The sequence below is a fragment of the Leptidea sinapis genome, chromosome 30, assembly GCF_905404315.1.
Source record: "Leptidea sinapis chromosome 30, ilLepSina1.1, whole genome shotgun sequence".
Taxonomy (NCBI): Eukaryota; Metazoa; Arthropoda; class Insecta; order Lepidoptera; family Pieridae; genus Leptidea; species Leptidea sinapis.
Window position 1 is genome coordinate 3,344,390 of NC_066294.1, and position 22,544 is coordinate 3,366,933.

Consider the following 22,544-nt stretch of genomic DNA (forward strand, 5'->3'; position numbering starts at 1 on the left):
GCACCCTCGAGAACCTCGGACACGATATCCATATTGCTGAAATCATTATTTTGTGCGGCTGCCATCTTGGATTTCAAATATGATCACACAATCGTTCTCTGCACCCTCCAGAACCTCGGACACGATATCCATATTGCTGAAATCATTATTTTGTGCGGCTGCCATCTTGGATTTCAAATATGATCACACAATCGTTCTCTGCACCCTCCAGAACCTCGGACACGATATCCATATTGCTGAAATCATTATTTTGCGCGGCGGCCATCTTGGATTTCAAAAATGATCACAAAATCGTTATATGCACCCTCGAGAACCTCGGACACGATATCCATATTGCTGAAATCATAATTTTGTGCGGCGGCCATCTTGGATTTCAAAAATGATCACAAAATCGTTATCTGCACCCTCGAGAACCTCGGACACGATATCCATATTGCTGAAATCATAATTTTGTGCGGCGGCCATCTTGGATTTCAAAAATGATCACAAAATCGTTATCTGCACCCTCGAGAACCTCGGACACGATATCCATATTGCTGAAATCATACTTTTGTGCGGCGCCCATCTTGGATTTATCTTTCTTCCCTAAAGTACATATATACAAAAATCCCGCGTGGCATAATATTCAAAATAATATTACGTAAATTTTATTTTAGTACTTTCCGACTTACATTTACCTATACATTGCAACAAATACGCTGTCGCATCATCATTATTTTTTTACTTTGATTCCCGATTTGTACTTGTTTGCTAAAATCTTACGTGATGTGAGCACGAGAGACACGAACACAGTACCTTCCTTGACAGTGGTCACGGGCGTACTGCTGGCTTGAGCGAGCATGCAACCAAGGCGTCGCGTTTGGTTTATTACGAAAAAAATTTATATAAAATAATTCACAAAGCGTATTGATAAATCCCACAGTGAAAACTTATAAATACTAATAAACTATCGAATAAAATAAGTTTTGTGTTTATAACTATCATAGTTTTATGATAATATAAACAATTCAAATAAAAAAGACTATTTTTCAAAAAATAAATCTATCAAGATTTTTTTTCGTAATCGTGTTTTCGAAACAGCGATAATTTAGATAAAGAAATGAAGATAAACATGTCAAAAAATTGGAACCATAGGATTTGTAGAAGTATTTTACGTAGATTTTTTAAAATGTTACTTTTTAGGACTATAGCGCCTTAATATGGGAACTAATATCGCCAAAACTCACACATTTGTAAATTAAAATGTATATACAATACACAGAAACCATTGATATATTTCGCTACCAATAAATTATAAAAGCGTTTTTGTCGAAAATCCCGTCACTCTGAGACTAATTTGTAGATCACGGGATTACTAGTCTAATGCACTCAAACTGCAATAAGAATAATAGTTGTACTGATGTTTTTTATGACAAGACGAGACGAGTAGGATGTTCAGCTGATGGTAATTGATACGCTTTGCCCATTAGGTACAATGCAGTGCCGCTCAGAATTATTGAAAATCCTAAAATTCTGGAGTCGCACCACAGTTGCGCTCGTCAACTTGAGACATAAGATGTAGACACACTAGCCACGGCGCCCTTCAGATCGAAACACAAAAATGCTTACACATTACTGCTTCACGGCAGAATAAGGCGGCTGCCGCTGTGGTGCCCATAATCTAGCCGGCATCCTGTGCAAAGAAGCATCCTCCCACAAATACCTCTAAACTCACCTGCCGAAGCAACCAGCCTTGAAAATGGATGTCGCTGAAACGTTTTGCCTATACACTACCGTTACCGGCAAACAGCGCGTGCGTGTCAAAGTGCACGCGTATTATGCCGTATCGAGTAGGACGTCCGAGGCGGAGAGCGCAGAAGGGTCTGGACGTGAGCCCGCCTGGTGCCTCCTTCGGTGCAAATCTTGATGGTAGTGTAAGCGTTACTCCATATTATTGCAGATGAGCTCGTGGTGTCCTGGCCCGATGGTATCCACCGTGGCGCCCCCACGGAGCCTGGCCCGAGCCATCAACGAGACCTTCCACACGTTCAGCGTTCCAGTCAACACCTACCCAAAGACACCCTATATCAAGAAGTAATCTGAATTTCTGCTAATAAATGGCGAACGATTATAGATAGCACATTAGGAAAATTGATCTTATATACATATAAATTCACAGGAGCCACTATTGTGATTATCTGCGATATATTGTGATTATTATGAACTGACCAATAAGCAGTTAGCACACCTTAGTTGGTAGATTGAATTATTTCCATTCCGTATGTATAGGTTAAGATAAGGGATAGAAGATATTATTGTAATTACCTGTGCTATAACACACACGCATTGGAACGGGGATGGAGCATTGTCATGTTAAAGTCTACGTGATATCATTAAGCAAATGCCTCTATTGAAACGATTATGTATTATGACAAAATATAATAATAGGCTTTGTGGCTCTTTCTATTACTATTGTTGAACTTCCAAACTTCCCTTTTTTTTCACTAAATTTCACATTTGTAGCCTCCACCTATTTAGGCACTACGTTGACGAATCAGTCAGACAAAAAGGGCGAGATTTTATGGAAAAGGAGGACACACGAGCGTCCGGGTCACCTGTTGTTAAGTGATCACCGCCGCCCACATTCTCTTGCAACACCAGAGGAATCACAGGAGCTTTGCCGGCCTTTACCGAAGGTGTACGCGCTTTATTTGAAGGTACCCATTTAGTATCGTCACGGAAATACCGCACAAGGAAGCTCATTCCACAGCTCTGTAGTACGTGGAAGAAAGCTCCTTGAAAACCGCACTGTGGAGGACCGCCACACATCCAGATGGTGGGGATGATATTCTTACTTGTGGCGTGTCGTGCGAAGGTGGAATTCGGCTGCAGGAATCAGGTTAAACAGCTCTTCGAAATACTCCCCGTGATAAATGCGGTAGAAGATTGAAGCGACGTCTCTACGCAACGCCAAGTGATCTAGCCGTTCACACAGCACTGGGTCCCCGACAATTCGAGCTGCTCTGCGTTGCACGCGGTCAAATGGATCGAGCTGACACTGGGGTGCAACAGATCATAGATGGCAGCAATACTTTATATGTGGCCGGACCTGCGCTTTGTAGAGCGCTAGAATGTGGAGCGGCTTGAAGTATTGCCGTACTCTATTATTGACACCCAGCTCCTTCGAAGCCAATTTGGCTTTGCCCTCCAGATGACCGCGGAATTGGCGATCGCTCGAGATTTGAATTTTGAATTATCTGTGCCTGAGCATTTAAAAACAAGAACTTGATACGCTTCCACGTAATGATAGTTTTAATTTTATGTAGTCATAGTATTGTAAATATAGTTATAAGATTTGTTTTGTTTGAATAAATAATCATTAAAGGTGTTATCAATATCATTATAATTGTAAAAGATAATATAAGCACGATAATGTATTTTATTATGTACAGAGTGAACAAGAAATTGGTAATGGACGAGGAGTTACTCCGGGGTCGGTCGCTGGCCAAGAAGAACGCGAAGAAGACACCGCCAGACATCAGCCTGCCCTACGTGCCTGGTGGTTAGTTAGTTTATTAATTGTGAGACGGATTGTTGAGGGTTTCATACTAGAACGGAAACAGCATAGTCTTTCATCAAAGCCCAGCAACGCATCAATGAATATTTTGATAATACAGAAGTTCATGGGCGTGGCGTCTGTAATCCCTTTTTCATTGGCGTCAAAAAGCCTAATTATGCAAAGATGTGGCCAAATTGTTCCACCCTTTTCGCGATACAATCTACACGGTCTAGTGACTCAATATTTTAAAGATATATAGATATCAATGAGTTTCTTGCGCCCGTTCTTCTCAGGTCTGAGGCAGTCTATTTTGAAATTTGAATTTGAATAGCCAGTATTGTCCTGTGCAGAATCATTAACTGGTCTCCGTGTTTATCTAAATAAAGCCTAATATATTTAGGCCGACGTTAAAAAAGTATTTTTCGTCGGCCATCGACCGACAAGTGTCGGGCTCAATAAAGGAATAAAAGGCGTTTATTTCCTCAAATTGATTCCTTTATAATTATTTTTGATGTCATTTCTAATATACTAGACACTACTGCAGCTTCGTAAACAAATGTCGCTCTGAGAGAGAAGAAGCGGCGCAAGAAACTCTCCCAGCATTCTTTTTTGCGCTTTTTTTAATAAAATATACAATATTGTACTGTCATTGCTATAAAATAATCATAATCTAGTCCCAGGCTGTGGGATCACTTAGATATTCAGCTGGGGAGTAGTAGGATTTCCAACAAAGCCATTTTTTTATAAAATAAAATTGAATTGAAATTGATAGAAAGTGCCAGCATGTTTAGTTTAGCTTTTGCACTGAACAATAACAAAAGCTGTGGCGTGTCGTTGAAACAGGTCAAATATGTTGTGCGTTTTTTTATCTTTGTTGTACCCTGTAGGATATGAGCCTTATGAATTAGATATTTCGATATTAAATTTGTTGGTACATAACTAGATACCCATATCTCACCGTCATATATGCTCTTTTATTTAAGCACAAACAGAGAGGGACATTAATAAGTAGTAGACGAATTTGTGCATGTTTAAGTCAACTAAAGGATTTTTTAAATATTTTCAGCAAGCAACAGTCCAATGAAGAAAGCCAAAAAGCCTCACACGCATAGTGTCAACAAACACAGTGAAATCTATGACCATGTAAGGACATGCTTGATTTCTTGTACAATTTTATGTTTTTTAATTTAAATAGAGGTTACTTTCCGATCAGTTAAAAACTTAGGTTATACAAATGAGCTCGGTAGACGTTGTCCCGCCAGCTATGAATACAGCAAATACATTCTCAATGTGCTCGTATACCAGAATTCCAGTTGTCATACGGCCGTTCCCAATATACTATCTACAGATAGAGATAAATTACTACCTTCTACTGTTAGTAATTAGTTGTCAATAATCTGCAGCTGTCCCAATATACCCGATAAGTCATTCTTATCGCCTAATATTGGGACGCGTGTATTGTAATTTCCATACAAACTACTATAGCTGGTAAGCTATACGTCGCCGTCCCATTGTCAGACAGCGTGTACGGATAAGGTGAGTTACCTTCGATAAGTTTATTGGGACAGGAAAGTCAACGATAGTTACAAGTTTTATCTCTAGTAAGAGATAGTCTGAATATAGGGAACGGCCGATAGAGATCCATTAACCGTTATAGAAGTTGGTGTTCCGCCTCTTATGAACTGCAGCAGAGGGTAGTGTGATGCTTCTTTGCAAGCATTTTTAGGGTTCCGTAGCCAAATCGCAAAAAAACGGAACCCTTATAGATTCATCATGTCTGTCTGTCTGTCCGTCCATTAGTCACAGCCACTTTTTTCCGAAACTATTAATACTATACCGTTGAAACTTGGTAAGTAGATTTATTCTGTGAACTGCATTAAGATTATCTCACAATTGAAAGAAAAATTTGGGTCTTCCCCATACTTAGAACTGAAACTCAAAATTTGTTATCATCAAACCCATACCCATCGATGGATAGTTCTTCAAAAATGATATTGAGGTTTTTAATATCATTTTTTCTAATCTAAATAGTTTGCGCGGGAGACACTTCCAAAGTGGTAAAATATGATATATATTACCATGCAAACTTCCGAAACTTGGTTTGAGCGAGATCTAGTAAGTACGTTTTTTAGTACGTCATAAATCGTTATAACGAACTACAAGAACTATTATATTATGTTACTTGCTGCTGCGGAACCCTTTGTGGCGAGTCCTACTCGCACTTGGCCGCTTTGTGTGTTTCGGTTAAACATTACTGGGCTAGTGAGACTTAACGCCTTATGTCTAAAAGTGACATGTGCAATGCCGCTTAGAATATTAGGTTCAAGAATCTTAGTTCAAAAAAGATTGAGATTTACCAGTGGGAGGCTCCTTTGCACAGGATGCCGGCTATATTATGGGTACCACAACGGTTTCTGCCGTGAACAGTAATGTTTAAGCATTACTGTGTTTCGGTCTGAAGAGCGCCGAAGCTAGTGAAATTAATCAAATGACATGGCACTGCATTGTAATGGGTAGGGCGTATCAATTACCAGCAGGTGAACGTCCTGCTCGTCTCGTCCCTTATTGTCATAAAAAAATAGTAAAGAAAATTGTTACTATTTTTGAAGTGAAACTTCTTTAGAATCGTGTTTTCAAACCGGATGCAACGGAAAAACGACAGGTAAGAGACACAAATACAAAAATGTGTATTATGAAGCTGGCAAATGTCACAGCCGCCCACATTCTCTTGCAACACCAGAGGAATCACAGGAGAGTTGCCAGCCTTTAAGAAAGGTGTACGCGCATTCTTTGAAGGTATTACCCATTTTACAACGCTTAATAAAATTTACTTTGGCTTAATATTTCCCGAATTTTGGGAGATTTCCTCCGCCTAATACTGGTCAACAATAATTTTAATGCGCTCCGAACTATCACATATTTATGGGATTAAACAATTGATTGCTTTTATTATTTGTACAGCGTTCAAGCATGGAGCCACCTTGCGTTCAGCGCACTCCGATGAACTTACCCTACATGTGACTACAGGGCCACAGGGCCGTGTTCCAGATGCCCGCGCCTCTTAATGCCCTACGAAGAAACTCCAGATATTATTAATAACTTTTATCTACACCCATTCTTTAAATCCTCTATTAAAGATTCTAAAACAGTTACCTTATTGCCAACATTAAAACACCCAATGTCAACAACCATTACATAATCCAAACGAGTGTTGTAATTAAATTCAGTACAACATTATATCATCCGTTTTCATAATAACACTCCTTTGCATGATAATATTAGGATTAATAGGACTGGCTTTTATAATGTTAGCAGTAAGCTAACTGTTTCAGAATCTTTTATAGAGGATTCATATTATGGGTGTAGATAAAGTCTTGTATGCAACTGGTGATAATTTTGTATTAAAACACTCATGTGATACTATTATCATTCCCACATTCGTGTTTTAATACCCTTATACACAACAGTTTCATAAATAACTATAATACCAACATTGTAAACTACTGTGTACTTTTTAAGACAAAAACCCATCCACGGTAGTTTTAACAATTACTGCCGTATTGGTTGGTTATTTTAAAAGTACGAAAAATACGAAAATTTGAAAATTTAAAGCTATTTATGAAATTAATTTCATGATTGTGATTTTTTCCTATTTATAATGTAGCAAAACTATTCGTTCTTAAAAATTTTACGTTTTTATTTAATGATGAATGTGGTGGTTTGTAAATATGTATAGTGTTATTTTATGATACACGCTTATGTTACAATTACTGGCGTTTATATTTATAATAATAATAATAAATCTTTATTTCGAGTATCATGACTCATATTAATTATCGTTAGTAAAACAGCAAACTTATTTCTATGTTAGTACTTATCCTAAACCTATTACTTATTAAGTTACAGACGTGTGTCACCGCTGCACCATTCCGTTAGAAATACTGCAGCAATGACCCAAATATCTGCAATCCAACCTGCTCGCAATCATCTTTAGAATGCTGTTGGTACTGCCCCGCACTCTGCTCACCAGGGATCCACATCTTTTGCGTACAGTCGCATAAAAACAGTCGACCCGTGCTGAGTTTTTTGAGTGTACATGGCCCACAGGTTGCACGTGTAGAAAGTTGTACAAAAGGCTCTGAACAGCGTAATCTTGACGCTGTTTGAGCAACGCACGAATCTGCGAGCCACCATATTCGCTCTCACCGACAACGCTCTCCGTTCTCTTTCGATTTCTGTGTCGTCCCTGAGGTCGGAAGTCAACATATGACCAAGATATTTAAACGTAGATACTCTCTCCGACGCTGTACCATTGAGCATTACAGGTGGTACTTTATTTGGTGTTTTACCCCCGGCCTCAAAGACCATCACTTTACTTTTTCTAGCGTTATAGGCAAGACCATGTCCTCCCACATAAGCCTCACATATGGCCATCAGTTGTCTGAGCCCACAAATAGACGCACTCAGCAGCACCATGTCGTCTGCGTAGCTTATATTGTTGACACAAGTTCCGTCTATGAAGCAGCCGACCCTGGTGCCACTGAGCTCGCCAATCAGATCATTTACATATAGGTTAAAGAGCGTTGGTGAGCTCAATCCTCCCTGCCTCACCCCGCACTCCAACCCATATGGATGTGACAAGACTCCCGCCCATCTGACATGGCTGACCTGGTTTCCATACCAAAATTTGAAAATATTGATCATCTCTGAAGGTATTCCAACGTCTCCCATTTTTCGCCATAAGATATTGTATGAAACCAGATCAAACGCCTTCGACAAGTCAAGAAAACAGGCATAAACTGGAGTCTTGCGCTTAGTACAGTATGTGACAGCATTCTTAACACACAGTATAGCACTCTCTGTAGACAATCCAGGTCGAAATCCAAACTGGTTGTGATGAGGATTTATATACTTATTTTTTACTTATTTATGGTCTTCTTCTTCTTCTTATCTAGCCCAAAAAGGCACCGGTCTGTCTCGGATGACCGCATATGCACTCATTATCCTTTTTTTTAAGGAAATAAGGGACGAGACGACCAGGACGTTCAGCTGCTGGTAATTGATACGCCCTACCCATTAAAATGCAGTGCCGCTCAGGATGCTTGAAAAACCCAAAAATTCTGAGCAGCACTACAATTGCGCTCGTCACCTTGAGACATAAGATGTTAAGTCTCATTTGTCCAGGTATTGCACTAGCTACGGCGCCCTTTAGACCGAAACACGTGTTTACACATTACTGCTTCACGGCAGAAATAGGCGCCGTTGTGGTACCCATAATCTTCCTGTGCAAATGAGCCTCCCACTGGTTGATCATCATGTCCAGAGATGAAACCCCCACCTCGCTAAGTTTGCCCTAGATTTCCCCACTCCTGCTCTAAGGCGGTTGAGCGACTTCCAGATAGGCCAGCTGAGGTATGTATCCTTTGGCTAGTCTCTCCTTCACGCTGATGTTCAGGTTTGAGGTGCTTATCCGTGACCTCCAAAATCAAGACGTGTAGTCTCAGCGGACTGGTTGAGAGACTGCACTGAGGGTAAGAAGCTGTTCCTGGAGCGAAGCCTGTATTTATTGTCAAATAAATTATTTAAGACTGTGGTAGATTTAACAACGTATTCTAACTAATAGCGGTCGAGATAACTTTATAGATAACTAGCTGACCCAGTAAACGTTGTATTGCCATATGAAGTATATAAAAAAAAATCTTAATGAAAAATAAAATGATTAAAATATTTGGGGTATTAAAAATAGATGCAACCGATTCTCAGACCTACCAAATATATCATACTACAATTATTAAATTCGATTGCAATCATGCAACCCTATATCGGTTTTGTGGATGGAACAGAATAATATAAAAATCGCGATACAAAAATAGTTGCAGAAGGATAATAATGCTTTATATAAATTTAATGCTGAATCATAATAAAATAAAAAAATAAATTGACAAAAAAATAAAAAAATATAATTTGGTGTGGGTCACCTATCTATCATTTAAGGGTATGAAAAATAGATGATGGCCGATTCTCAGACCTACCCGATATGCACACAATATTTTTATATATTAGACTAGACTAGCTGACCCCACAGACGCTGTTCTGTCAATAGAAAAAAAAAATGGAACAAGTCATATGCCATCGCAGACTTTTCTGTAGACCACAATTAGGATAAGTACACAATTCCACCATAAATTATTTTGTTATACCTCAAAGGGCTTAGACAGCTTTTTTGTAGAAAGCTCTAGACAGCATGCTTTTTCCGACACCTCCAACAAATACCATTCATATATACAAAATTTTAACAAATTATGTACTGAAAGCTTCTAGAGAACACAGCATGAAAATCGGTGCTGTAGTTTTTGAGTTTATGGCGAACAGACAGACAGAAAGACGCGTTTTTTTTTTAATAATATGTAGTGATTAGAAGCAAAACAAGAGTAACCTTCCGTAATCGGCAAGTGGCCGCGCGCCGCGGTATGCCATAGATCGGCGTCATTTTGCGCGCGCGTAGTCTGTCAATGCGTATAATTTTACCTGTATTATTAGATTGCATAAAATTAGGATGAATTGAATGAATATATTAGAAAGCTATTGAAATAAGCTATAAGACCATGCAAAATAAACCATCTTATAAACCAAATAAGGGTACAGAACTTGATCAGGGAGTAGTGTGCCGTACGGCACTTTGATTTAGGTGTATCTGAAAAATCTAGTAACATTATATAAGTATTTACTACACATTAAAAAAGTGTAATCCCCATTCAAGAGACTGTAAGTGTCAAGAGGTAACGGCGTGGATGGTTTATGGCGCGAAAAGAAACCTACAATTATTATATTTAGGGTACCGTAGCCAAATGGAAAAAAACGGAACCCTTATAGATTCGTCATGTCTGTCTGTCCGTGTAAGTTACAGCCACTTTTTTCAAAAACCATAAGAACTATACTATTGAAACTTAGTAAGTAGATGTATTCTGTGAACCGCGTTAACATTTTCACACAAAAATAGAAAAAACAAAGTTTTGGGTGTTATAATACTTAGAACTCTGCAACTTAGTTTTTTTATTTATCAAACCCATACGTGTCGTGTCATACCTATATGGATATGTCTTCAAAAAATGATATCGAGGTTACTAATATCATTTTTTTTAAACTGAATAGTAAGCGCGACAGACACTTCCAAAGTGGGAAATGTGTCCCCCCCCCGTAACTCATAAAATAAGAGAATAATAAATCTAAAAAAAATGTGATGATATTGTATATTACCATGCAAACTTCCACCGAAAATTGGTTTGAACGAGATCTAGTAAGTAGTTTTTTTTAAATACGTCATAAATAATGAAAGCTCATTTGCACTGTATGATTTTGAGCAAAGATTTTTTGCCTTTTTCATTTAAATAATTTAATATAATTTTCGTTTATAGAAACGAAATATAGATAAGTTTTATATTATGTTTCTTGCTGCTACGGAACCCTTCATGGGCGAGTCCGACATTTACTTGCCTGCTTTTTTTAATTTCATTAGGTACATAAAAATGATGTTCAGTCCGATGTATTATTATAGCCCAGTGCCTTCTAAGCTAGGGTCCCGTATTTGAATAATGAATTCGAAATATTATTTATTTCAGTAATTGATATTTATGTTTTTATGTATGTTTAAGCGTGTATATTGTATTAAATATAGGTACATTGTCTTGTACCCATTGGGCAATTTAGATTAGGCATATAGGCATTAGATAAATGTGTGAAAGTGCGTCAATCAATAATACTAGGACGCCATCTTTCTTTTACGTTCCCATGCGCCGCTTCACCCTATCATATAGTGTTCTGTGGGTATTTCTAGAATTCTTTTAAGAGCTTTTTTTATTGACATCATTAATAAGTATAAGTTGTTATTTTATACTATAAAAGCCTATATTTTCCATATAACTACCACACCAATATTTTATAGATAGCTGATGATTAAGAACCTACTGAATCAAAAACATCAAAATTTATAATGTGGGTAATACTATTGTCATTATTTTCTACTGAACCATTGGCGCATTCAGCAGTCTCTCCCTTCCCCGTTTGGGCCATCTTTGAACGTGCACAAAGTTCACATGATCACCTTACCCCATCATTAAGAATTGATGCCGCAATGCGGGAACTGCACTTAAAGACATTCCTGTCTTTCAGAATACTTTAATAATCAAACCCCAACATGGATAAAAATTATCCTTATAGACATAAGTTTTTAAGTCTCATGTGCTTGATATTTTCAGCTGTTCATACAACCTAGTAGTTTTAAAAAGTGTTTATAATAAAACAAACTATAGATTTTCATAATTTATTAAAATTGGCAGTTTACAGCACTTACAAACTAAAAAGGAAATGTTTAAATGGCATACACAATAACGCTAAATAAAATTTACTTTGGCTTAATTTTCCCCGAATTTTGGGAGATTTCCTCCAAGCATAATACTGGTCACCAATGATTTTAATACGCTCCGAATTATCACATCGTACAAGCATAATATACTAATAAGATATTGGGTTAAATTGAGATTATTACTAAAAAATGCATAAAATACGTTCCGCGGTAGAAAGATTCGCTGTCTACGTTAAATGTAAAAAGTTTAATTAATATAATGGTTAAGTTAGTCATCAAAATGCAAGTAATGTGTTATTTTCATTTATAATATTTTAATACAAACATTTCTACTTTAATTATATCTTTATATTTGGATATTGGCTTAAAAAGGTTTAGAGCTTAGATTAAGGATTGATCTCCGCTGCGTTCCAACTAGATACCGCACTACCTAAGAACAATAGCTTTTTTATTACGGCAACTATTAGATGCTTGTGTCCGCAGCATCTTTGCACTCAGTGGCATCTATCAAATTTTTGTAACATACGCTTCGTGTTATTTTACATTGAAATTAATAAAATACAAAATACTTACTGATGATATGTGATCCCAGTGTCTTTCTTATCTCTTTTAGTACTTATTATTTTTAGAAAGCTTCACGCAAAATTTTAGTTTTAAGTTTATTGTTTATTTTGTTTGTTGTGGCACGTCACCGTCACACATTGGCTCGAGTACGCCCATTAGGGCGTAGTATTAGTCGCCGCAATTTCCGACTACGCCTGCGGTATCTAATTGGAGGGCAGCGGAGACCAATCCTTAATCTAAGGTTTAGAGTTTGTATGGGTCAACCTGACAGTAGGTAATTATAAATGATGATATACTATTTAAATCATTACCAAGATTCGTTCAAGAAATTTAAGTACTATTTGTATAAAAATATAAGCCGTACTACTTACACACGTAGACTCTTATAAATATACCAATATTATAACACTTATACAATTGTAGTAAACTTCATACACTATGGGGAAGTCCCGTAAAGCCGGACACGCACGATTTTTTCACGAGTCTTAATTAATATATTCGAATATCAGTAGAAGTGGTGCGGAATACGATGTGATCAAGGGTTTTTTAAATGTAAATAAGGGACGAGACGAGCAGAACGTTCAGCTGTTGGTAATTGATACGCCCTGCCCATTATACTGCAGTAGACTATTGAAAAAGCCCAAAAACTCTGAGACATAAGTTGTTATGTCTCATTTGCCCAGTAATTTCGCTAGCTACGGTGCCCTTCAAACCGAAACACAGTAATGCTTACACATTACTGCTTCACGGCAGAGATAGGCGCGTTCCTGTGCAAAGGAGCCTCCCACTGGTAAAATGACACCTAACAAGTAGTAGACAGTCGGAAGCAATACCTGCACTATCGCCCAGACTGACCCATTGGCTCAAACATCTCGTCGTTCGTCGGTTTAAACAAACACGACATCCGAAACTCTTACTGCAGAGGTTGTCTGGAAGACGGCATTATGAGTATGAGAATGTACAGGAGTGGAGAAGGTGCTGAGCGTCTGGAAGGAGGTAGGCTAGTTAGAATGATCCTTCAGAAAAATTTGACCCAATTAAGAAGTTTAATTGTAGAACCACATAAAAGCGAAGGTCACGGGAAGCGTATTCGAAGAGAGGGAAATAACTATAGTAGGAGCGGTGATTTTGGATTTTTTTCTATAGGAAAGTGCTTTGTTGCAGACTTTATAAGTGAATATAGTTTGTGTTTAGTATTTAAATTAGTTTTCAGTCAATATAGTTTTCCAAGTTACCTAAACATTATACAATTAATTTTCTACTTCGTTTTAGTAAGATAAGTAAACTTTAATGTTTAAACTTCTTTGCCGTCCAGCAGCTGACAAGTTGTTTTAAAAGAAAGAAAATGATCGACACGAAAAAGATTTGAAAAATGGAAAATATTATCACAACGCTTACAACACCACGTTGACCATGGTGACACATTATTTTGTTACCATTGTCAAATTCTGCCAACAACAGATCACCCCTTGGGAAGATAAAACGTAAAAAAAGTATAAGTATACTGCAATTAATTAAACCGAAAGTTAAAATTTGTGGAAAAAGTTTTCAACTCGTTGAAGAGAATATTTGGGGTAAAGCTACTAGAATATTCCTTTTATATTATATATTAACTATGTATGTACCTACTAGTTAATGTAAGGATCTATCTGTTTCAAACATCTAAATAAAAAATAGTCCTAGAAACTATGTGTTTCCGCCCTTAGAAGACTTCCCCCAATACATTATTTGTATAGATTTAAACGTTTATTGAGCATAGTTTGTTTAATGACGTTTTGTATACGCTTCAATTAACGCTAAAGTAAGATAAACAAGATTACTTTATACAATGACTGAGTAAATGGTCCCTTAATAAAATAATGCTTAACAATGTATTGAAATAAAAATGGCGTCCTTTAAATGACAACAGTTTGCGCGGGAACGCACGCTGTCATGAGCAATTCGCCGCCAGACTCCGTTATTGGGACTGTTTTATGGTAGTTTATGAGGTCCGCTGGAACAAAATAATAAAAATATCTTAATTATTTAAATCATATTCAGGAAGCAGTATTATTGTTTTGACAAAAACTTGGCATGTGTGGAAGATATTTAACGCGGATGCGAATTGATATTGTATAATTATATTAAGATCAGTCAATCAAATGTGATCTAGTCAGTCTGATCAGCCTAGCGAAATTCTCTAAGGAAAATAGATCCAGTCGATTATATGAAAAGTGCAGTCATTGATAGATTGACAGATGACGGCTATAATCTTTTAAAAACGGAGATAGGCGAAATCTACTTCGTTTTAAGCAACTGTTCGCTTTAAAACTTAGCCGGATTATACTTCTTGGCCAATCGCCATACTGTAATTACTACTATGTCCAACTTATGTCAAATGACTGCACGTTTCATACTAAACAAAATTTTAATTTTTACTTAGGCAACCTGCCTCATATTACGTAGTATTTACTTCCTCTTTGATATGATCAGTATCTACAGGAACACTTTAGTAAGACCAGGTCCTCAAAAATCTTGTTTCTTGAAAGTACAAGTGAAGGCGAGTGAAAAAGAGCAGTTGCAGTACGGTTCCAGAAGTAGTGACATTCTATCGGTATTTTTTTTAATAAAAATTAGGGACGAGACGAGCAGGAAGTTCAGCTGATGGTAATTGATACGCTTAGCCCATTACAAGGCAGTGCCGCTCAGGATTCTTGAAAATCCCCAAAAATTCTGAGCGGAATAAAAATTGCGCTCGTCACCTTGAGACATAAGATTTCAAGTCTCATTTGCCCAGTAATTTCACTGGCTACAGCGCCATTCAGACCGAAACACAGTAATGTTTACACATTACTGCTTCACGGTCGAAATAGGCGCCGTTGTGGTTAACCCCTCTATGTCAGTACTTATACCGCGAATCGGGAGTGGTATGGTCACATTTCGTTTAGGTGTAATTCAAGTTTTTTTTTTCGGTGGATGTTAAAGGATGGTGTGATGAAGACTCAAGCCACGTTTTTATGTTGTGTTTAAAATTTTGTGATTGCGATTCAGCTTGGATCGCAAGTTGTACTTACCGAGGGTGCGATGCGAGATCTGACCGGCGCCCAGCAGCCGGTATCCGTCGCTGGTGTCAACCAGGTAGTGCTTGCAGCGGGCGGCGGCGCGGTACGAGATGGCGTACCCCCACACTCGCTCCGACAAACGCACCACGAAGCTACCCTCACCACTCTCGTTGACCATACGCTCGGCCTCCACGCGACTTATTAAACCTATCGGCAAATATCGTCTTATCAGGACCAATTCAGCAGATCATAAAAGGCATAAAGGCATTTATTTTCTAAAAAATGATTCGAATAGAATTCTTTTTGATGTCAGTTCTAATATTACCACCGCTTCGGAAAAAAATGGCGCTCTGAGAGAGAAGAAGTGGTTCTCCCAGAATTTTTTTGCGCTCTTTTTAATACAATGTACAACATCATAATCTAGACCCAGGCTGCCCGATCACTTAGATATTCAGATGTGGAGTAGTAGGAATGCGACAGAGCCATTTTTTAATAAAACATTTATTTATAGATAATGCCTGAACAGGAGCTGGGACTTTATAATAAAAGTGTATACATTTACTTTTAAATCTATTGTGTATTTTATAAAGCTTTTTTTTAAATATTCAACAATCTTACCTGTTTCTATATTGTAAAGCTAGGTATTGGAACAGTTTATAGCAAAGCGGAAAATCTGCCAGTATTCTTGGTACACTATCAGGTAATGATAATTATAGTATGTTTTGTAAAATATTATTTATTCATATGAGTTGCGATATTATAAATAAAAATTAGAATTATACATAATACTAGCTGACCCAGCGAACGTTGTATTGCCTTATATTAAAATCGCGATACAAAAGTAACTGTTGATCGTAAGATGGGTGAAAATTTGGAGTTGTATGTATTTTTAATGCTGACTCATAATCAAACTAAAGAAAATGTCAAAAAAAAAAAAATTTCATGTGGACCACCCTTAACATTTAGGGGGATGAAAAATAGATGTTGTCCGATTCTCAGACCTACCCAATATGCACTCAAAATTTCATGAGAATCGGTCAAGCCGTTTCGGAGGAGTTCAAAGTTTAACACCATGACACGAGAATTTTATATAAGAGTTGATCGCAACAATTTACAATATTGATTGTAAATAAAAATTTAGAATTATACATAATATATAATAAGTAGGTTAGTAATAAAATTACCATGAAACCAGTCCACAGGTTTGTTGTTCTCATCCAGACCGACTCCACGCTTTTGTTCGTGACTCTTGAACCACTCCAGCACTGCTTCTCTACTCGGAGGTGCACTTACTGTAGGGATTGTACAACTTCGTTCGAAAATAGCGCAATAGCAAAGGAACATTCTTATTTTTTTACACAAATAGTTTAAAAAAATATTTCACAAAGTTAGTAACTTCTGTAATATATTTTTTTTTTCATTTATTCATTACTAGCTGACCCGTTGAGACGTTGTTCTGTCAATAAACGGTTCTAGATATATGGTAAATGCATGGGTGAGTGCGTGGGTGGGATCGTGACACGACAAACTATATATGTAAACCTTCCATGAGCTTCAACGAATCTATTACAAAAGATTTCATTGTGATCGGTCGAATAGTTTAGGAGTTATTAGGGAACATACATACATACATTCTCTTTTATATATATAGATTAATTATAATTACATACATTGCTTCTTGATGCTAATATAACTTGTACAATACATATCTCTTAAGTATAATAAAGAGTTTCGGTAACTTTGGTCTTCATTTCTGATTCGATCTCGCAGGAAAACTCTGAGCATAGCCCTCTCCATTGCCCTCTGAGCGACCATGAGCTTTCTCAAAAGGCCCTTAGTGAGCAACCACGACTGCGTACCGTAAGTCATCACTGGTAACATGCTGGTTGAAAACCTTCGTCTTCAGACATGATTGCGAAACTGAAGTGTAGTGAGCGGGGCACATAGTTCGACGGACAGATGGCCGTTGGGGCAGTAAAGTCCTCGAATGGCGACCACGGACTGGAAGACGCAGTGTTGGTAGGCTAGCCACTATATGGACCGACGATCTGGTTGGATGAGGGCAGCACAGAACTGATCGTCGCGGAAATCTTTCGGGGATGCCTTTTTCCAGCAGTGGACGTCTTCCGGCTGATGATGATGATGATACTATTTAGGATAGACTAGTTTATGGCCAGTGTCCCAGAACAACATTATACTTAAATAGTAGCTATGTAATGTGTACATATACAATCATCTACCGCTAGAGTCAAAAAACTTATCACAGAAACGAATTCCTAGAGTCTTGTTCAAAATGGTTATTTGGAAAAAACTATACAGTGTTAAGGATTTTTGTTAATATAAGAAAATTTTAATATATATGATAAGATGATAGCCGTCATCTGTCAATCTATCAATGACTGAACGTTTCATACAATCGAGTGAATCGCTTTCTTATTAGAGTTTCGCTAGGCTGGGTCATACCTGTAGTGTGACAAGGTACCGGGTCGACGCTCCGTCGGTGAGCCTCGCGGGCAGCCCGTGCTATCTCCCTCATCGCTGCCTCTGCTTCTTTTGCTTTCCTTTCTGTTAAAAGCAGACTTAGGTTGGCTCACATAAAGTAACTTCACCAATAACAAACATGGTTATTTTTTATGAAAATAAGGGCTGGACGAGCTGGACGTTCAGCTAATGGTAATGAAAATGCAGTGCCGCTCAGGATATCTGAAGAACCCAAAAATTCTGAGTGACACTACAATTGCGCTCGTCACCCTGAGACATAAGATGTTAAGTCTCATTTGCCCAGTCATTTCACTAGCTACGGCGTCCTTCAGACCGAAACACAGTAATGTTTACACATTACTGCTTCACGGCAGAAATAGGCGCCTTTGTGGTTTTGACTGAAATGTACACTTAATATAGAATAAGAAAAAGAATAGAACATAATATAATACCCGACTAATGTAAGTAAGTATAAGGTAAACTTATTGTAATGTAACTTAACTTACACACTTAAATGTCAAAATTAACATTTTGGAATAGTCGAGCCTTAATGAGAAGAAGTGGCCAGAATTGCTACTCTATTAATAAACATATTGTAACAATCAGCATTTTACAAAATATTTATAGAGTCTGCAATGCAATGATGAAACAAATATATTCTAAATTTTAGACTTATATACGTAATTTAAAACATCTAAAAATGTCACTCATTGAGTCATCAAAGAGTGCTTGTGGCTGTGACGTGGGGCGGGTCGTTCCGTTCCCTAAAATATTGTCCAGGACGAGTGCTGGTTCATGCGTCATGCTCGTAAACGAGCTGTTGTAGTGGATGGATGACCCAAAGTGGTGGTAAATGGTAAAAAGAGAAAAAAATTTTTTTTTTTAAATCTTTTTCTTGACCTAAACGAAAGAAGTTATTTTGATTTGATTTAGAGTGACCAGCACGCAAATTGGACGGAATTGAGGAGTTTAATTGCGAAGAAAGGAGCCCACAAAAAAGCTACACCGTCGCCAACGTCCGCAGGTCCGTACCTTGCTCCCTCCACACGACATCTTCATCCCTGGCCTGCAGCTGAGCGTCCCTCAAGGTCCTCGCCCGTCTCGCCCGCAGCCCCCGCAGGATGTCTCCAGCACGTGCCGCAGCCACGCGTCGCTCCCAGGCTGCCACGCGGAGACTCACTCCATCACCGCGACAAACGTTCGACTCCTGCAGTTATTTTAAATTCAAATACTTTTAATACAAAATAAAAGGCACATATTTTTTCAAAATTGATTCCTTTAGAATTCTTTTTAATGCCATTTCTAGTATACTAGATACTAATACCAATTACCGGTAACAAATGGCGCTCTGAGAGAGAAGAAGTGACTCTAACAGCATTCTTTTTTTACGCTCTTTTTAATAAAATATACAATATTGTACTGTCATTAATATTGCTATTAAATAATCATATTCTAGTCCCAGGCTGCCCGATCATTTAGATATTCTGTGGAGCTGTAGGATAACGATATTATTCTGATAGCTGTGGAGTAGTAGGATTTACGACATATAAGTTATAATAATAAAAATCACCATTAAGAGCAAATAGATGACGATTTTTGTGAACGTATATTAAATCTACTCCTTCGCACGACACGCAACAAATTAGGATATCATCCCCACCATCTGGATGTGTGGCGTTCCTCCACAGTGCGGTTTTCAAGGAACTTCCTTCCACGTAGAACAAAGCTGTGGAATGAGCTTCCTTGTGCGGTCTTTCCGGGACGCTACGACATGGGTACCTTCAAAAGAGCACGTACATATTCCTTGCAAGAGAATGTGGGCGGCGGTGATCACTTAACACCAGGTGACCCGCTCGTTTGTCTTCCCCTTTTCAAAAAAAAGGCAAGCCCTAGACTGGAACCCTCAAGGAAAACGCAAACGCGGCCGTCCAAAGCAAACCTGGCGGCGGACTGTTATTGATGAAGCCAAAAGACATCGAAAAGACCTACTCACATTGAAGGATTAAGGCGAAGAGTAAGCAGAAAAAACACGCAAACATGGTGTTTTTAGACAAGTTTTGTGGTGAAAGTATAGCATTTCGAACGATGGACACTACTTAATCCTGTTACACATATCCTTAAGTCTTATTTGTAAGTTGCTAATGCTCGCTGTTGGTTATAGTTAACACTGCCGAGCCTTTTTGAACTACCACTTTTCTTTGAAGTTAAACAAGTTTTTTGCCATGGCGTGGACCCATTTTTTTGGTACTTCTCTCAGAAAAGCTATTCTAATAGCTTGTAATTTTTTGTGTAGGTTCATTTATTCAGATTAGTAGTGAATAACGTGGATTGTAAGCATATAAACTGTTTTCCACCCAAGAATTTTGAAAATATTGGCTTTGTTACATAGATGGCGGGCCGGCAGCCGTGAATTCATATCGCTCAAGGTCGCTGGCATTTAGTGTCGCCTTAATTATTAGACAAAATATCTCAATAATGTGAAGTTCAATACAACTGACTGATTTAAACTGGGTCGCTTAGTCTAGTTTTCATACTTAGTATGTTATACTAGGTGTTACTCGCGACTTCTTCCGCATTCACCAGTTTAACTATATTAGTTGGTTTTCAATCAAATATCTCTCATCATCAACGGCCGTTCCCAATATAATATCTACAGATAGAGATAGTATCTACAGATACAGTAAATAGCTGTCAATAATCTGAAGCTGTCCCAATATACCCGATAAATCATTCTTATCGCTTTATATTGGGACGAGTGTATCGCAATTTCCATTCAAACTTTATATCGCTTGTAAGCTATACGTCGTCCCATTGACAGACAGCGTGAGTTACCGTCAATAAGTTTATTGGGACAGAAAAGTCAACGATAGTTACGATTTTTATCTCATGTAAGAGATGACTGAATATTGGGAGTTGTTGGCATTTTCGTAAGGGGAAAATCTTATTCGTTCGTGTCACCGACATGCCCATGATTGGCGTACGCGATAAATAAATAGTAAAAAAATATAAAGTTATGTATTTTGGATGGGTAAAATCTCAAGAGATCGCGTCACCGAAATGCTTACAGCAGTATATCTGTAGGTATACAGCTGACGTATTGTGCAACATTAGTGCTGTGTATATCTTATAAGTGAAATTTAATGTATTTAGAGAAAAGTTCAATGTGTATATATATTCTGTGGTTTGTTGCATTGTTGAAATTGTATTTTTATTTGATTAATATATTATTGAAACAATTTTTTTTTTAATTATAACGTTAATTGTTATTAACATTATGACATTTCAAGATATTTTTTTAAGATATACCCCTGTTGTCGTACAATATTCACCTGCAAATCTTTCTTCCCTTCAATAAAATTAAACTGCAACGTGTTCTTCTTAAGATCCAGCTTTATATCGTCGCAGTAATCCTTCTCGATGCCTTCCTTGTTGCCACCCGACTCCAGGTCCTCGATGGTCTTCCGCAGCTCATCGGCCGTGCAGTACAGATCGATGGTATCTTCCAAGCTGTCCACGTTCTTCGGCGACAGGTCAAACTGCTGTAAGAAAATGACGCAAGTTAATTTTGTGATTTTTTTTTTTGTTGGGAAGCAATAATGTGTAAGCATTATTGTGTTTCATATCGTCTGAGGGCGCCGCGCCGTAGCGCGATCCGATCAGATACGCTATCCACATCTTACTATGTAAAAATTTGAGGTATTTAATGCTAGGTACATAGAAAAAGTGTTTACGCAATACTAATTGAAACTAAAGATAAATAAATAATTAATAATCAATAAAAAATAGACTTAACATCTTATGTCTCAAGGTGACGAGCGCAATTGTAGTGCCGCTCAGAATTTTTGGGTTTATCAATAATCCTGAGCGGAACTGCATTGTAATGGGCAGGGCGTATCAATTACTATCAGCTAAACGTCCTGCTCGTCTCGTCCCTTATTGTCATTTAAAAAAAATCAAAGGAAGCGTTTCTCAAATTCGTTCAAATATAAATTTATTATTCAACATTGGATTTTTTAATTACTTAATGAAAGTCTCTATGTCTACTACCCGTTTTAAAATAAAGACTTCAAGGCTTAGACGAATGGATGCAAAAAACAATTACAGTGTCACCAACTTATCTGTGAACTGATGAGTGTCGCCATCGTCGTTTCACTGTTGCTAATTAATTCTAATGTGCACAAAAGTGGGGGCATATTTAACGCTTAAAATTCAGAAGTATCCATAGATAATACACTATATACGAGATAGATGTGCAACTCAAGTTTTTATTTTGTAAAATCGGTGTACCCAGGCCAAGAGATGGCGCTGCGTTATTTTTACGCTCTTAGCGTACCGTCGCTAGATGGCGCTTATTATGTTTATAGTTTTTACATTAAGCTATTGTTGTAGACCGTATTTAATACAATATAATATTGATATTTGTTTTGTGTGGGTGGAAATTATTATTCGTTTATTATGTTCAGCAGTCACCTTTAGATAAGGAGACCCATTCAATGATTACAACACGATAGTCAAGTCTTTAATAAGTAAGTTAAGTGAGTTTTTTGCTATCACTAGC

General features: G+C 37.7%; 2 protein-coding genes across 4 annotated transcripts in view; one reads left to right on the plus strand and one right to left on the minus strand.

The window, feature by feature from the left end:
- LOC126973877 (cyclin-dependent kinase-like 4) overlaps nucleotides 1-6,775 on the plus strand; it is a 40,412-nt gene extending 33,637 nt beyond the window's left edge. For all 3 annotated transcript variants that reach the window (XM_050821233.1, XM_050821234.1, XM_050821235.1), the window contains 4 exons: nucleotides 1,940-2,073; nucleotides 3,432-3,541; nucleotides 4,605-4,681; nucleotides 6,500-6,775. In XM_050821233.1, coding sequence (XP_050677190.1) covers nucleotides 1,940-2,073; nucleotides 3,432-3,541; nucleotides 4,605-4,681; nucleotides 6,500-6,559 — 381 coding nt within the window. In that variant the 3' untranslated portion in view covers nucleotides 6,560-6,775. The remainder of the gene's footprint in view (nucleotides 1-1,939; nucleotides 2,074-3,431; nucleotides 3,542-4,604; nucleotides 4,682-6,499) is intronic.
- A 5,069-nt stretch (nucleotides 6,776-11,844) lies between these two features.
- Nucleotides 11,845-22,544, minus strand: part of LOC126973885 (SH2 domain-containing protein 4B-like) — a 65,335-nt gene continuing 54,635 nt past the window's right edge. Inside the window, exons 5-10 of the mRNA XM_050821245.1 lie at nucleotides 21,316-21,525; nucleotides 19,019-19,193; nucleotides 17,969-18,070; nucleotides 16,690-16,797; nucleotides 15,518-15,712; nucleotides 11,845-14,457 (exon numbers count right to left, since the gene is read on the minus strand). Coding sequence (XP_050677202.1) covers nucleotides 14,360-14,457; nucleotides 15,518-15,712; nucleotides 16,690-16,797; nucleotides 17,969-18,070; nucleotides 19,019-19,193; nucleotides 21,316-21,525 — 888 coding nt within the window. The 3' untranslated portion in view covers nucleotides 11,845-14,359. The remainder of the gene's footprint in view (nucleotides 14,458-15,517; nucleotides 15,713-16,689; nucleotides 16,798-17,968; nucleotides 18,071-19,018; nucleotides 19,194-21,315; nucleotides 21,526-22,544) is intronic.